This window comes from Amblyomma mixtum, chromosome 7 (genome assembly GCF_055824585.1).
Source record: "Amblyomma mixtum isolate Tamu chromosome 7, ASM5582458v1, whole genome shotgun sequence".
In the NCBI taxonomy this organism is placed as follows: domain Eukaryota; kingdom Metazoa; phylum Arthropoda; class Arachnida; order Ixodida; family Ixodidae; genus Amblyomma; species Amblyomma mixtum.
The window spans coordinates 30062314-30080046 of NC_143018.1; the positions used below are offsets into that span (position 1 = coordinate 30062314).

The following is a 17733-nucleotide window of genomic DNA, read 5'->3' on the forward strand; positions in this document are numbered from 1 at the left end:
ACCCCCGTTATTCTCCAGGCTGTTAAGAACGGCGTCACCAGGAAGCAGCCAGCACCCATGTTTCTCCTTTATGGTTTCGAGAAACCCCTGTACGCTCGACGACGTTTGCCTCAGGGCGTGCCGGATTGACCGTGAGGCGAGGGCAAGGCTCTTTGTTGCGTCTCCGTGCAGTACCCCCCCCCCCCCCCCCCAAAAAAAAAAAACAACTGAACACAAAAGCGCCCAATTCTCCGGGGTCGGCTCACGTGCGGGGAGACGTCAAGCCGGTGGACATTACCTCGTTTCGGTGGCTCTTCTGCGTACCGAGCACCGCGGCGGGCTGGCGGGGGACTTCCGCAACTTACGTGAACGCCCCGAAGGACAAAGGACTACTTCCGGAAGCCTTTTCCTGACCTCGCGTTGCCCCCTTTCGCGACGGATTTCTCCCAACGGACAGTTCACGGCAGCCCGGGAAACCCATCGGAGGGTCCGAGAACGTCGCATTCCGCAGTCGTCTTTACCTCGAAAGGATTCTCCTCTTCCAGGCTCAACACCTGAAGGAGGGTGTCCACAAGTGTTGGGGGTGAGTGTTTGTCCGCAGGAGTGAAAGTTTCTGGCCACTCCCACCCTCACGACGGCGTGATCAGCCTAGGGAAGTTAGGGAAGAAGCACGCTACAAAACTCGATGTCGAATGCGGTCGAGGACCAAATTTCTTATCCGGACCCTTGTAAAAATGCAAATAAATTCAGTCTTCTTTCGCCCCCTTCTAACTCCTTCGCTCAGCGGCACTCCTGTCCTGGTGTTGGGAACGGGCGTCGTCTGGACCGTCGTTCTGCCTAGCCGCAACCCCGAACATCGCCCTCAACAAGCCTAATGATGAAGACAAGGCCTTGATAATGAGATCAACTTATTCCATATCTATTCTATTCAGATCGTTCTCGCCATTTTTGATTAGCTCAAGCAGCGACACTCTACTGCTATTAAAATCACCAGCCTTTTGTCGAGGCTAGGGAATAAAGATTCGATATATACGAAAGAAAAGCGACGTTACATTACGCCACCTTTGGGCTCTTCATTTCCACCGCACCTCTGAATTCGAGAGATAGTATTGTCCGCATTCGCTCAATGTTCAATTGTGCTCGAATAACTCTGCATCTCCTGTTCCTTTAGGGCAGCCCGCGTGATTACACCTAGGACAGGGGTTGACTCGTTAGTACGAGTGGAGGCTATGCGAGTGTCTGAGCGGGCAAATGTGCCGTGTACATGGAAACTCACCCGAATCAGTATCAATGAATGATATTACGATCACGTCGTCCGAGTCCCTCGACGGGTACGGCACACGAGTCGTATTCTGGCTTGAGACCTCCGCCGTGACGGTGTATCGTCCTTTGCCTATGAACTGGCAGAAGTAGCCGCTGTAGGTGCCATCATATTGTTGAATGTCGGGGACTGTGAAAAAGTAAGGAAAGGCACATGATGACCGAAAAAGAGAGAGTGGAAGGAAGAAGGATGTTATGAAAGCGAGAGAGTGCAAGCAAGAAGGTTGGAAAGAAAGCGACAGTCTGGGAGAAATAAAGAGAGAGAGAAAGAGCAAGAAGATAAGAAAGAGCAAGACGAAGAAAGAAAGAAAGAGAAGAAGAAAGGCAGGAAGACGAGAACACAGGAAACACCAACGTAACAGACGTCACAGCGCAGTTCTGATGGGTCACGATATTCAGCGACTGGTTGCGAGAAATAATCCGCATCACGTGCCTCCGGCTTTCGAGAATCAGTTATTAGATGTGTAACGAAAACCATTCACATATAAAAAAAAATTCGATAGTCTCGCATTCTCTCTTTATCGCGCTTTTTGATCTTTCCGTTGTAAGATATCCCCTTCAAGTCTTGATATAGGGTAGGTTCAGGTTTTTGGTAATCCCTTCGACTTTCTTGTGTGCCTCAACACAAACAAGAAAAACAAAAACACGCAGGGCAAGGTCCGAGCACAGCCCTTGTTTTATGAGGGAAGTCCAGCTTATTAGCCAATGTTAGTGTTAAACTGTGGAAGCGGGTCGAATGTTTCTTACCATACCTAGCAATAGCTCTTACTTATTCCGTCGTCATGAAGACGGATCTTTATCGCGTGCGGATCGTTGTTCGGGCGCTTTACTGTGGCGATGACCACGGCGTCTATAACCGCCTTCTCGCCCTTGGTGACCTTGACATTAACGACCGCTTCGTTGAACCTGTCCACTTGACGTTGCATCATCTTGCAGTGGACTCGTATCTGCTCGTCGTCGTTGTTCCTTGGTTCCGTCTCGACCCCGACGTTGACCTTCACTGGTGCCGGGGAAGGACTCGTCACGTGCAGTGTCCAGGTTCCAACCTTGTGGGCGAAAAAAAAGTGTGAGTAAGCCTTTGTGATGTTGGTTGCTTTGTAATGGTTTGTAAGGCTGGTGAGATTTTTTTAGCGGGCGCTTTCACGTCCGACATTTCTTCCGGGGACCTTTTCTAAGCGGAGGTTTTGTGCAGGTCTTGCATAGGAAGTGCACATCTCGATAGAGTTGACGAAAATAAATTTCACATTATCGTCAAGTGTGAACACCATTGAAAGAAATCTAGGCGCAGAAATGGGAGAAAAAATGGCTGACACCGCCATCGGAAACTGCTATGGCGGAAATTCCCGCGCGAATCACGTGGACGCGGGCTGCACTTGCGTGGGCAGTGAACGCAGAGTAGGCCAAGCAGGCTTGGACAGGGGCAGGAATTCACAGATGGCAGCTGACAGGTGTGGAGGCTATGGAGAAGAAGGGAACAAGGCAAATCCCAGAATAGGGGTCGCAGCGAGAGCCAACAGATGGACCGAAAGAAAGTGTCCCAGTGATATCAGGGGGAAGAAACCTGAAATTAGGAAAGAGGGAGAGAGAGCACCCAGGTGCATACGGCTGTTGGCTCAAACATCAGGACGTGCGCAGAATGTACAATACGATTCACTTCATACTTAACACAATTTTAAAATTAGGCTTTTGAGCTTGAAGAGCGATTTCTTCGCCGTAGCATTGCCAGCGGTACAGAAGATTAGTATACAGCTATGACGTGCTAACTAGAAGGCTGGTTATCTAATGTTGAGTAGTTATCTCTAACTATTATTGTTAGCCTTATTAATTGTGAAGCGCGTACCCCACCCCAAGTAATATCCATACCAGTTTGTAGATTTTCGAAAAAGCGGTTACCATTGGCGCTGTGGCCGAACAAATTTTGGCTGCATCGGGTCAAAAAGATGCGATTTTGAGAGTCTTGCAGGCAAAGCGACTTCTGCAGCTGGCGTAACTGGTGGGAAGAGCCAAAATTTGATGTGCCGCAGAGCCAAGGGCAGCTGCGTCTTCTAATTTCTTAAAAGTAATATGGATATTACTTAAGGTGGGGTTCACAGCTTTAAGAAATGGATTCTAACAGTATTAGTTAAAAGGTTGACTATTTAATATCAGTTACCTAGCCATCTCACTACACGTTTTAGATGTATTCGGATGTACTACGTGACTGACAAAGCTATGCCGAAAAGAACGCTCTTCTATCTCAAAACTCACTTATTAAAATTTGCGTCGTCTTAGGTTAAACACCCTGTATATACTTTACAATCATTAACCCTGTGTGTGTGTGTGTCAGTGTGCGTGCGTGTTAAAGAGCCTATACATTAATAAAGCCCCCTTAATCAGTAGCCAAGTTAGACTATTATAACTGTAAAAATTCCTGAGCGCACTGATTTAAGTACTACCGTTACCTGTCCAGTTGATTCGAATACCAAAGGTAATTGCACGTTCATGCTACTTCACTTCTATTCCTAAATTAAATGTCATATATCTCAAACCATCTAGTGAGTGACCATGAACACAAATACCCAACACTGTAATTCACAATACACAAAAAATACGCTCCTTTTCAAAACACACACACTTTGATCTTAGCCAAAAGGCCGAGAAGCGATAAAACACACACACTCATGCCGGCGCGGTGGCTCAGTGCTTATGGTGCTCGGCTGCTGACCCGAAAGACGCTGGTTCGAACCCGGCCGCGGCGGTCGAATTTCGTCGGAGGTGAAATTCTAGAGGCCGGTGCACTTTGCGATGTAACTGCACGTTAAAAAACTGCAGGTGGTCGAAAATTCCCGAGCCCTTTACTGCGGCGTCTCTCATAGCCTGAGTCGATTTCAATGTCAATTTCAATTATTTCGGACATAAATACACGATGTGAAATATGTCCACGAGGTAAGGCAAAAGGAGACTCCTGTGTCTCCTGACGAGGCCTTCACCCCGGACGTACACATCTGACAGCTGGCACAGAATCACTAAAAGTATGTTGGACATGGACACAAAGAGAATCACATAGCTAACTACACAGGTATGCACACAAGAATGAACACATATGAAGACATTGGAACAAAATTATTTGTGAAGAAGGTTATACAGTTACTATCAATCTGTGCTCAAGTATTTCACAAAGCAACAATGCATCAATTTCAATCACGCCATCTAAACCACAAGGGAAATTAGTGGAAACCTCAATGGGACCTCCGGAGAAAGCTATTATACATTTGAAGGAAGGAGAAGTAGCTTTACTTGTTTTTTACAACGTGGCATCGTTACGTTTTCTTTGGCAAGTGTAATTAAGTATGGATATTCATTACACAACGCATTTATTTGATTCTGTATAGTTTTAGTACCATAGTTTGTTCTTGGTATTAACCCCGTCAATGAAGTAGTGCGTAAGTTGTATGCTATGTCTCTGTTTAATTATGTGCTTGAAAAGGCGGCATAATCAAGTTTAATTTCGCGGAAAATCAATGTGGCTAAGCAAAGTTGATGGAGCTGTGGAAATGGTAATATGTTCAACTTATAGCATAGGGAGATTGTTGATGAGGATTGATGAGAAGATATCATTTTTAAGGCTCGTCTTTGTAACGAAGATAGACGCTCAGAGTCTACCTTGTTGCACTTTCTCCAGACTAGATGGCAGTATGTCAGGTGAGAGTGGATAAATGAAAAATACAGTTGTTTCCTAACACGTAACGGCAAAAAATCTTTTAATCTGTATATCATGCCAAGAGATCTAGATAACTTCACTCGGATATGATTTATGTGCTCAAACCAACCAAGGTCAGACCTGAAGAAGACTGCTAGAAATTTACATGAGTTTGCAGGCATTATTTTACAATTATTAATGCTCAACTTTATGTCGTAGAGTAGTGGTTTGTTTTTGGACGAAATATTATGAACTGTGTTTTCTTTACGTTTAAGTTAATCTCATTCACATTAAGCCAAATGTGAAGCTCGTTAAGGCAGATGTTAGCACTCTGCTCTATAGAGTGAAGGTCTGCGCCTGTAAAGAAGACGTTAGTGTCATCGGCGTACATTGCAATGGAAGTGGTAAAAGGATATTAGCAATACCATTGCTGTATAAAAGAAAAAGCAAGGGATCCAAAATTGATCCTTGTGGGACTCCAAATTTTATATCCCCCAAGCTTGACCTGAATTCGTGAGGCTGTGTATATTGCACTCGGCCTGCAAGGTACCTCTCAATTAATAATAATAATAATAATAATAATAATAATAATAATAATAATAATAATAATAATAATAATAATAATAATAATAATAATCTTTATTCAGCATAATCTGAACATACAAAGAAACGGAAGCGCCGAAGCCACAAGTGGGCTTGTGCGGCGACAACCGGCAGCCGCGGCAATCTTCGCGCTACATCAGAGCTCCATCAGAGGCAAAAGAAAATTTAAAGACGTAAACATGAAGAACATAAAAATTTTGGCACGGAAAGAATGAAAAAGCACTGATAAGATTTTAGTACATGTTAAAGATTCTCTAACGCTTGAAACTGGCAACCCACGGATGCCGTATGCGGTCATCTTTTGAAGCGATTTGGTGTTTAATAGAATCAAACGCCTTTTGGAAGTCAAGAAAAATTCCCACAGTAAAAAGACGGTGTTCAAAGTTGTCAAGGATGTGTTTTTTTATTTGCAGTAGCGCAGATTCAGTCGATTTTCCGGACCGAAATCCAAATTGATGTTTAGTGATTATGTCTATCGCTTGAATAAACTACTACCATCTTTTGTAGATAACACGCTGCGCTATTTTAGAAAAAAGTGGCAATACCGATATTGGTCTATAATTGTTGAGGTCATTTTTGCGACCACCATTAAATACAGCTGTAACTCATGCTACTTTCATTCTTGGGAAGTTAAACCCCACAAACCACAACCACCTCAAAACACACGCAACAATAGACAATTACCACATTTACCAACAGAAACCACGTCCAAACTCTTGACCACCTTGGTATAAACATACTATATTGTAAGCATAGCTTCAAACCATTAACAAAACTATAAGGACCAGTATAGAGATTATGTGACGCAAAAATGATTACAGCCACGCAATTCCCGGCCAAAACAGCATTCATAGCACCCATCGTTAGACAGCTGGGGGGGGGGGGGGAGGGGGAGGGGGTGCCTTATAGTTCTTTTTTTTAATTTACCCTTTCAAATCAACTTTCAGTCATATATCCCCAAATGCCGCAAGAGCAAAGATTCCAAGCTACCATTTTCCCTCCATCTTCTTGAAATTCAACATGCTTATTGCATCTCCTAATTTTCATTAGCTAAGCCATCTCAGCAAAAAAAAAGTTATTATTTACGTTCATTATACACACCACAGTATTAGACCATAGTCACACCATAGTATTTGGATTAGTCGGTAGAGCACCGTACGCGACATGCGGAGGAAATCGGGAGCGAATCCCACCGGCAACACGTGGTTGTCCTTCTTCTAGGTTCTTCTGATTTATATGGTATCTAAAATTTTTTATCTTACTCTCAAAAATTAAAGCAACACAACAAAAGAAAAAGAAATGGTCGTAGCTTAACTCAGTTATGCCTGGATGTGCGTAGCGAGAGGTAAGGTTCATCTTATCGTTTTGCTTGGCTATCAAAATGTTACATCTTTATCATTGAGCTTGATACGACTCAATGTTTAGGTTTTGTTGTTACCTATCGTTAAGTCATGGTTACATTAAACACTAGGCATTTGTAAAGTGTAGCGCATTTGTTTTCAAAGTCTTCAGCTTGTTGTTTCTGAATTGCCACAAAGACGGCCCGATGGACGGTGAAGTAGGAAGCAGCCGTCTCAATGGCTCCGACAGAGTACTTTGAGGCGAAGGTTTGTCTCTGGTAAACCAGGTCGATCGTGGTTCCCCAAAGTGTAGTCTGCATGTTGGGGTCACTGACCAGATCCAGGTTGGGCTTATCTTTAAATGGAACGTTAATCGAGTCCGGCGTCCAGTTAAAGTCTCGTGCCACGACACGCAGTTCCACGGCAATTCGACGCTTGCCGCCGCGGTGGCTCAGTGGTTATGGTGCTCGACTGCTGGCCCAAAAGACGCGGGTTCGATCCCGGCTGCGGCGGCTAGAATTCCTTTGGAGGAGAAATTCTAGAGGCCCGTGTACTGTGCGTTGTCAGTGCACGTTAAAGAACCCCAAGTGGTCGAAATTTCCGGAGCCCTCCACTACGGCGTCTCTCATAGCCTTAGTCGCTTTGGGACGTTAAACCCCCATAAACCAACCAACCTTGGGGATGCAGGTCGCCACTACTTCAATGGTTTCCCAGATAGAGTTGCTTGGTGACACGTACACCGCTTAAACGGCCAGACCGCTTTCTACCAACCGGACGGCACACGATTCACCTTTGGGAACTGCTACGATAGGCAAAGGATTGGCGGCGATTCCTTCCTTAAGGTAGACGCAGACTCCGGTGTTCTTTATCTGAATCCGCTCGCCTGGCCGTGTCGTACTTACGACGCTTCTCGAGGCGTGCGGCTCGTTCATCCTCCGTCTCCTGGCTCGCTGCTTGCTCTTGGTTTCGTACCGACACGGAAGCTTGCTTCTCTCAGTCTCTCCGAGTCTCCATATCTACCGACGAATCCTACCAAGCCGCCCCTTCTATATATACGATGCAACGCTGGCTCCTCCTCCGCTGTTGCCATGCGGTTTCACCGGCTCCTCCTCTGACGTCATGGCAGATGGCGCGGAGGGCGCCATCTGGCGAGCACAGCTGCCAGCTGCGGCGGTTGCTAGGCAAGAGCTCAGCTCGCGATGTGGCCACCGTATACCGATGTGGCACCGATGTGGCACGTAACGCAGCACTGATGGGCAACTTGCTCCAATTAAGTGAGTCTTCTACGAAATGTCAAACTGGTCAAGAGCGTACAGATTTAAGCGGCCACTTACCATTGCCGGACTCGGTATGGCGATGGCGACTTCGTCTCTGTTCGCCGTTTCATGGCAACCTTGGCACGGCTTCCCGCTGGGGTCAGTAAGGTTGGTGTGGATTCGCATGTCGCCAGAGCTTTTTCGCTTCACGTACACCACCGTCGAGTTTCCGACGGCGGCGTCCACTTGGAACTTCCTCTCAAGCGAACTCGTGAACTCTTCGTCGGCATCCAGCAGCTGTTGAGGGACGAGACCATCGCGGAGAATTAACTGAATGCAGTCAGTCTCGGAAGTGGAAGTAGACGTCACGCATAAATGAAGAAAAAAGGAGGAAGGAAAAGAAGGTGCAGCGATGGTTGGCCTGTGTTCTGTACAGGTGGACACGAGAAAACCATCTGTTAGAAGCAGATGGCAAATTGGTTCGAGGCGCCCATCGATAGAACAAAGAACTCTCAAACGCTCGGCTTCATCTTTATCAGCAGCCTGGATCTCTCTTACTTTCTAACCGTCCAATTTGTTAAAGGTCTTAGACATGTATACCTGCAACAGACATATGTTAAATAACATGGAACAGGCGTCTCCTAAGCAGTGAGGGCTGTACAGGCCTTTAGCAAGAAACCCTTGATTTCCCGAGCGTTTACAAATGTAAAATTTGTCCGAAAGGTAATTTTTATGCGAGAAAAAAAAATAATTAGCGTTTACATAAAGTAGTGTACCATATTTTTTGACGGATTAACACGAAAAGTCAAAACTAATGAAGCTGAATAAGATAGTAGAGTACGATCGTAATACTTTACGTAGAAAGCTCAGTAAGATGAGAAGATTCCGAGCGAAAAAATTCGAGAGGCACTTTGATCGTCTAAAGTGCGTAGGGGCGAAAGCGTTTTCCGCACCACTTTGACTGCCTCTGTGGCACTGGTGACGTCACCACTGGATAACGTCACACATAATTACTGATAAATTACTGAGTCATCGCAAATTACTAAATAATGGTTACAACGTTAATGCTCATTAATGACTAAGTAGTGGCCGCCGCGGTGGCTCAGTGGCTATGGTACTCGGCTGCTAGCCCGAAAGACGCGGGTTCGATCCCGGCCGCGGCGGTTGAATTTCTTTGGAAGAGAAATTCGAGGCCCGTGTGCTGTGCGATGTCAGTGCACGTTAAAGAACCCCAGGTGGTCGAAATTTCCGGAGCCCTCCACTACGGCGTCTCTCATAGCTTTAGTCGCTTTCGGACGTTAAACCCCATAAACCAACCGACTAAGTAGTAATTAATTGCTAATTATGGACGCTTAAGCTTCGCCTTTCGGGATGGAACGCGACAGCATGCTGTTGCGCTGCCAGGGAGTCCACAAAACGTCACCACCCGTTCGGCGCGATGCTTTCCCCTTTGAACGCCACGGTTAATGAGGAAAGGAAATGGCGCAGTAATTCTCTTTCATCTCGGTGGACACCTGAACCGCATCGTAGAGGAATGGAGGAAGTGGGAGTGAAAGAAGAAAGAGAAAGAAGAAAGAGAGAGAAGAATGAAACATGAAGAAAATGAAAATTGTATTTGAGGAAAGGAAATTACGCAGTAACTGTCTCACATATCTCGGTGGACACGTGTCAAAAGCGTGACACCTGTGCTGACAAGATTCTGCTGTCAGCCTTCTGTCAACAACGATGAAGTATTTCAAGCTTTCGCTTAAAAGAGGAAATATTCTAGTTGCTGTCATGCACTCCTCGTCTAGTCTAGTTCCTGGCGCCAAAAGTACTAAGAAACTTCAGCGCTTCAGTCTGCGACCGTTCTGGCTACAGCTGTATGGTCCTTGGAGGCGTACAGCTCCTTTGCTATAGAAGACAATAATTATAGTATAGAGAGCACTGCAACTGCTACCGTACGACGTCAGTGCCAGTGCACACACATCAAATAGCGCAGGGCGACCGCGCATGCGCACTGGAGACTGACAGTACGGGGCAGCGGTGGCGCCCTCTGCTCTTCGTTGCTTACTGTCAGAATATGCTCAAGACATTCCCAAACGTCGGCCAGCATACGGAATTCAGCTGCCGGTGTCAGCAGCCGAACGGTGACTATGACGTCACAAGTCGAGCTGACGTTAAATGACGCGTACAAGAGATCCTCCATATAATCGCCATCCTGTCCCAGCAGCCGGATTGAAAGCGAGTGAACGGACAGCTATTAGAGAGTTTTTTACACACGCACAAATAGGTTTTGCGCGCGTTTTATCCTTACAGGGCGCCATGTATCTCTTCACACACAAGGAAATGACGGCCAAAGTCAGTGGTCACCTTCATGCTTTTTGAAACGTCCAGCGCCAGCGCAACGGGCTCGGTGAGGTTGTCGTCCGGCTGTACTTCATCGAACGTCACCTCGATCCGCTTGGACATGTCCGGCCTTGGGAGGCTGGAATAAGAAAATAATTCCCATTCCTTCTTTCCTTCCTCAGCGTGCTCAGTAGCGCGTTCAAAAATTTGTGACAATTGCAAAGAATTGTTAGAGCCGCAACAATCGAGCAGGCGCCTTTAAAAGATAGTTTGTCATGGCCATGGATTTCAGATCCTGGTTGGCACTTTTGCATTGCAGCCTTTTTTTTAATTTCCTCTGATATCATTGACAAGTCTAAAGGTATAAGCAATATGTTGGGAAACATGCCGCGCTAAATAACAAATATTTGACATCGGCGTCGAATTTATAAAATACATAAATGTTCCCACGCGCCCCTCGAATGCATAGTTTGGGCACAATAGTTGACTGCTTGATCATAAAGTTGTGTCTTTTATTGTGAAGCGTTATTATTTTTTTGCAACCTCTCTCAGATTTCGCGTTGTATCCGGAATAGTTACGACGGTCGGAACGTCGCGCGCACAGCACATGCGCACATGTGGCCGGTCAGATCTTCAGCTTACAAGGGCACGCTCGACGAGCGAGAGTCCATTGGGCAGCCCTCCTATACCGAAGTTGAATAAAACGTCGAGTCACTAGAGATGCGCTCTCGCAGGCCACCATGAACCACAGAAGAGGAGCACCTTTGCAAAAAAAATTCAGGGGACACTTTGTTGACCTAAAGTGCGTTGAGGCGAAAGCCTTAAGCGTGGTGTTGCTGCTTGTGTCACTGAGGTATGGTTAAAATGTTAATCTTCACCTCTAATTACAATCTGGACCACCCAGGGGAGCCTTGGGGACATGGAGGACCGCCTTCAGCAGGCAGCTTCCATAGTCGATGCGTAAGATATTGACTCTGGGCTCCAATCTGCTCCAGCAAAATCAGACCGTCTGCATGTCAGAGCGAACCCAGAGGATAGGACACCAATACACATCTCTCCATCATGAGGTCCTGTTAGATAGATGGAGGAGCTCCGGATTCTGGGCCCGTTCATTCGCCCCAGACTTGGACCTTACTCCACTATTGCGAAACTCAAGAGAGTAGGCGAACAGGTAAGGCGCATGTTCCGGAGCGTTTCCAACAAGCGGGGAGGTCAGCGGAGCAAGGACGCGTTTCGGCTCGTCTATGCCTTCGCGACTAGCCGTATCCTCTACGCGGTGCCGTACCTTCCCACTGCTAAGAAAAACGACGCGCGAATATACGCGATCATCCGCAAGGCAACTAAGTGATCCCTGGATCTCCCGGTGGCTACATCTGAGGCCAAACCCAAGGCATTGGGGATGCTAAACTTCTACCAGGAGCTGTGGGAGGCCCACCTCGTGGATCAATACGCACGGCTCATGCAGATTTCCCGCGGTCGCCGCCTGCTTAACCGCTTACGCATCCAACACGATTGCACTCGAGAGGAGCCGGAGCGTATCCCAGGACAACCCACGCCCCTTCCGTCGGACGGGGCCCATTAGGGCCGTATCCCCTCCTTCAAACTTCAACCGTCTGATTATTGATTCGGACAATGAGGACAGCTGCCCCGATCCTTCCGTGATCACCCCCTTGATGGCGCAAGTAGATGGATCTGGGGCAGCCAGTCCCTCCTCCCCACCCCTAAAATTTTTATATCATGACGAGACACCTTAATCAAAGGAGTTCCGCCATCTCCAATTCGGCCATTTCAACTTCAATAATACATTGGTACTGTAAAGGCTTTAAAGACCGCGCTAACCGGGCCAATTCCCGCTTCTACCTTGAAACCTTCGAGTCCCTACCAGCCGCGGTTGCACTCCAGGAGCGAGGCCTGGGCGCCACACTTTCAAATTACACGACGTTCCAACAGGACCCCTCATCTTGTCTTCTTGTTCACAAAGCCTACACAGCCAACCACCTTAGTGGATCTTGACCGCCACGTCGTGTATTTCTATATAAGGGTGACTATCCTGCCACTCCGCTGCAGGGACCCGTCGTTGCATATACGCAACGTGTACTGCTCTCCCAAACTCAAACGAGTCACTTTTTCGGAGCTATTCAGCCGCGCTAAGAGTAGCGGGTCGTGATCCCCTCCTGATTGTGGGCGACTTTAACGCTCCCAGTCAGCTGTGGGTGTAACACAAGGAGGAGTCGCGCGGACGTAAGCTGGCTAACTTCCGTCCACGTTGGGCCTCACCTTCCACACGGACCCCGTGCACGCAACACGGCTAGGAAACTGCGTGACACGGGATACGTGTCCGGACTTAACCTTCACTCGCAACATACGACACGCAGACTGGATCAGCACCGAGGAGACCCTCGGTAGCGACCACTGCATCTTTAACACGACAGTACGCACACGCCCCGTCAAGCGTCCCAGAACACAAGTCCGTATTCCAGATTGGACGAAATTCAGGCAAAATTTTCACTCACTTGATAATACATCCATTTCCGAGCAAGGCTACCCAGCATGGTCCCAACAGCGGCTGGCACACCTTTGCTCGCACGAAACTCAGATCCAGCTCTCAGAGGCGGTCACGGACGTGGATAACTACCTTTTGTACCTCTGGGAAGCCCGTCGCAGCTTCGTCCGCCGTTGGCGACGCCAAAAACACTATAGAAAGCTTAAAGATCGAATTGCGGAGCTTGCCCAGAAAGGGGAAAAGTACGCCGCCCAACTCGCAGAATCCAACTGTATAGTTATATGGAACACGGCCGCGCGACAAATGTCCAGCCGCAACACGTAGCGTCTCGTTGGGGCCCAATCGACCCAACCCGAAAACGAACCGGAACATCTGCAGCGGGCCATGCACGCTTTCCCTGGCAACACAGCTCAACTGGCACAGAAACTTTGGGACCGGTATTTGTGCACAGCCGAAGACCCCCGTAGATCTGCGTACTCTGATGCAGGTAAAGAGAACATGGAGCTGGACCAACCTTTCCATCTCCATGATCAGCGGGCGGCTCTCGCCAAAATGAAATGGAACCTGCCCGACTTGGCATACCAATTCCTTCTCGACTACATCAATGCAATTTGGCGCGGGTACACCCCCCTTCCAATCGAGTAGAAAACGGCCCTGGTCACTTATATTCCTAAAGCAAGCAAACCAGTTGACAAATATAACCCTCGCCCCATCTATCTCACCTCTTGTGTGGGCAAACTAATGGAGACGATGGTGCGCGATCGGTTATCTGCATATCTTGAACACAAACATGTTTATGCGAGCACCACGTTCGGATTCCGCCCACACAGATCCGCCCAGGATGTCCTCGTGCAACTCAATCGGAAAGTGCTTGACACCCTCGAATGCCCCCATAATGACCGGGTAGTACTCGCCTTGGATCTTAAAGGGACATTTGAGAATGTAACGCAATTGATCATACTAACTTAAGCAAGACCCACTGTGGCCTCAACGCATTCCAATACATATGTCAATTTCTAATGGATCGTCAATCCTACTTCCAAATCCAAGATAGAGAGCATGGTATTTACCTACTTGGCACGCGGGGAACCCCCACGGCGCGGTACTTTCCCGCTGCTCTTCAATCTGGCTATGATGCACCTACCGGCCCAGCTGGGTGGTGTCGCCGGCGTACAGCACGCCCTATATGCCGATGACATCACCCTATGGGCCACGCAGGGCCGCACCGGGAACATTGAAACCAGCCTGAAAACAGAAGCGACGATAGTAGACCGCTACGCCCGCCGCTGCGGTCTTCAATGTTCCCCTTAAAAATTGGAATTTGTGCACCTCCGCCCCTCACAAAAGTGCAAAACTAAAATCTCTGTCTTTATAGTGGTCCCATACGCGAAACTGACGAGATACGGGTACTCAGACTCTACATCCACAAACACAGACGGCCAGACACTGCACTGGGCAAACTCCGTAAGGTGGGGTCGAGGTGACCCGCATGGTCCGCCGGGTTTCAAACAAACGCGGGGGGTTACGAAGTAAGGATGCCTTGCGTCAGGCAAACGCCTTCGTAACCAGTCGAATTCTCTATTCCACTCCTTATCTACACCTACGAAAACAAGGGGAGGATGCGCTCGAGGTGATCCTTCGCAAAATTCTTAAGCGTGCCCTTGACTTCCCCATCACTACTTCAAACAGCTGGCTTATGGCTTTTGGGGTGGTGAATACATTCCGGGACTTCCGGGAGGCGCACCTTACAAGCCAGTACACGCGCTTGTCGCTAATGGAGTCGGGTCGCCGCTTTTTTGCTCGACTCCATATCCAACACACCCCTCCCATGGAAGACAGGTTTCGCATCCCAGAACTGTGGAGACGTGCCCTCCACGTGCGGCCTTTTCCAGCCAACATATCACATGCAGACCATAATGGTCGGCGCCTGGCACGAGCGGAAGCCAAGCCCGACATTAGGGCAACAAAACAGGAGTATACTACGTGGATGCGTCCGGCCCTCTCCACGGGGGATGATACACGGTCGCGGTAGTTCACAAAAGCAACAAAGTTAACGGCCTCACCTTCAGAGCCCACAGTGCAACGCAAGCAGAAGAGGACGCGATTGCTTTCGTTGCCTCACATTCTGATTCAAAATACAGAATCACCGACTCGCGAGGAGCCTCTCAGAACGTGGAACAAGGCTGCGCTCCCTTCCTATCCTATCGAATCTACCAAAATTTCATACGGGATACGGACCCCGCACACCGTTACCTTATATGGGCCCCTGCTCATCAGGGGTTGGCAGGAAACGAGGCAGCAGACGCAGCCGCCCGCGCGATCTCTCACCGGACTGTTTTCTCCTCCCCACCTGATCAGGAACCCGATTTTAATCCGGTCTATACGTTCAAAAATATCGCAACCTACTATCAAGATAGCCATCTCCTTTACCCTAGCCCATGTAAAGGCCTCAATAAGGGGGATGAGCGGCTCCTTCTACGCCTTCTCACCAATACATTACTGTGCCCGGCAGCACTAAAGCATTTTGACCCCTCCGTTAACGGCAGCTGCCCGCACTGTAGTGCGGTGTCTTCTGACACCTATCACATGGTGTGGACCTGCCCCTCCAACCCCGCTATTCCCCTCATCCCCAACCCAACCCGGGAGGACTGGGAGGTGGTGGTGGTGGTGAAAACTTTTATTTTGTGAAAAAGAGTTCGGGAGCCACAGAGTGGCCCCGCTGCATGGTCGGCGTCTCTAGTCCGGGACACCGCATGACGAGGCCCCGTTTCTCGCCCGTTTCACCAGAGCCCTTTGGGACTCAAGCGAGGTGCAGTTGAGGAGGGCAGTCTCCCATGCCTCTCTGGAAGGGGTAGGGGAAGGGGGGAGGTGGGGATTTTGAGTACATTCCCACACCATGTGGAAGATATCACAGGTCTCCCCACAGTGTGGGCATCGCCCATCCGCGTTAGGATCGTAATGTTTTATTATTGCAGGACAGAGTAGAGTACCTGTCTGCAGACGCCTTAAAGTTCGCTCCTCCGTCTTACTCAGCCCTTTTGCAGGGGCCGGAAAAAGGCGGTGGTTGTCGCTATAGTGTGTTAATATTTCCCTGAATCGCAGCAACGGCTGGTTAGTGTCCGAGCTAGAAGAGCTGGGATGAGGAGCCCGGTGAGTAAGCGCTCGGCAGCCGCGTCAGCGGCCTCATTACCTCGTAAGCCCTGGTGGCCAGGAGCCCAAATGATTCGTTTGGGTGTTGGATCAGTGGCAGTCCGTCGTAGAATACAAGCAGCTAAGGGGAGATCTCCCCTGCCAAGTAATGTTCACATGCTTTTCGGGAGTCCGTGAAGATTATGCTCGAATTGGCGTGGGCGGCAGCAAGCGCTATCGCTACTTCCTCGGCCCACATTGAATTCGGGGCTCGAAAGGAGAGTCCACCAACGTGCATTTCCTTGTGAACGACAATGGCCGAGTAAAATCCCGTGGGCGATGGCCCTGCTACGTCTACATAATATACACCGGGTCGGGAGCCGTGTTGTCTCTCAAGAGCCCGAGCCCGCGCTTGTTGTCTGTTTTCATGCATGTCGGTGTCCATGTTACGGGGGAGCGGGGAGACCCAGAGCATATGGCGCCATAGTACTGTGATACGCTCCTCGTCCTCTGGAGTGCAGTCGTGTTGGATGTGTAAGCGGTTTAGCAGGCGGCGCCCAGAAGCCGTCTGCATGAGCCGCGTGTCTTGGTTCACGAGGTGGGCCTCCCGCAGCTCCTGGTAGGAGTTTAGCACCCCCAATGCCTGGAGTTTGGCATTAGAGGTAGCCAGCGGGAGATCCAGGGCTCGCTTAGTTGCCTTGCGGATGATGACGTCTATTCGCGCTTCGTCTTGCTTAGTAGTGCGGAGATATGGCACGGCGTAGAGGATCCGGCTAGTCACTAAGGCATAGACGAGCCGAAGCGCGTCCCTGCCCCGCAGCCCACTCCGCTTGTTGGAAACGCGGCGGATCGTGCGCCCTACCTGTTCGCCTACTCTCTTGAGTTTCGGAATAGTGGAGTCCGGTCCGAGTCTCTGGTGAATGAAAAGGCCCAGAATCCGGAGCTCCTCCACCTCTCTAATAGGACCTCCTGACAGAGAGATGTGTATTGCTGTCCTATCCTTTGGGTTCGCCCTGACATGCAGAAGCTCTGATGTCGCTGGAGCACATTGGAGTCCACAGTCATTAGCATACGCATCGACTATGGAAGCAGCCTGCTGAAGGCGGTCCTCCATGTCACCAAGGCTCCCCTGAGTGGTCCAAATTGTAATATCATCTGCATATAACGCGTGTTGAATGCCTTCCACCCGGGCCAATTGGCTTGGGAGGCGCATCATAGGAATGTTGAACAGGAGCGGTGATAACAGTGCTCCCTGAGGGGTACCCCGTGTTCCCACCATGTAAGGGCCGCATTTTTCGCCGTCAATCCGAAGAAAGGCCTGGCGATTAGACAAGAAATCTCTTACATACGCGTAGGTCCTAGCCCCACAATCGGTAGAACTCAAGTTGGCCAGGATGCTCCCGTGTTTCACATTGTCGAAAGCCCCTTTCAGATCAAGGGCGAGGATGGCTTTGTCATTGTGTTGCATAGTTGTGGGTCGTATTACATCCCTGTGCAGCTGGAGAAGGACATCCTGTGCAGACATGTGAGGGCGAAACCCGAACATGGTGACTGCAAAGAAGGCCTTACTGTCCAGGTATGGAGAGAGGCGATCCC

The 17733-nt window shown here is 48.9% G+C and overlaps 1 protein-coding gene across 1 annotated transcript in view; it reads right to left on the reverse strand.

The window, feature by feature from the left end:
* Positions 1-437: 437 nt before the first annotated feature.
* The window catches only part of LOC149335517 (calcium-activated chloride channel regulator 1-like), a 45774-nt gene continuing 28478 nt past the window's right edge, over positions 438-17733 (reverse strand). The window contains exons 6-10 of the mRNA XM_089553951.1: positions 10530-10644; positions 8256-8474; positions 2069-2345; positions 1284-1429; positions 438-533 (exon numbers count right to left, since the gene is read on the reverse strand). Coding sequence (XP_089410077.1) covers positions 438-533; positions 1284-1429; positions 2069-2345; positions 8256-8474; positions 10530-10644 — 853 coding nt within the window. The remainder of the gene's footprint in view (positions 534-1283; positions 1430-2068; positions 2346-8255; positions 8475-10529; positions 10645-17733) is intronic.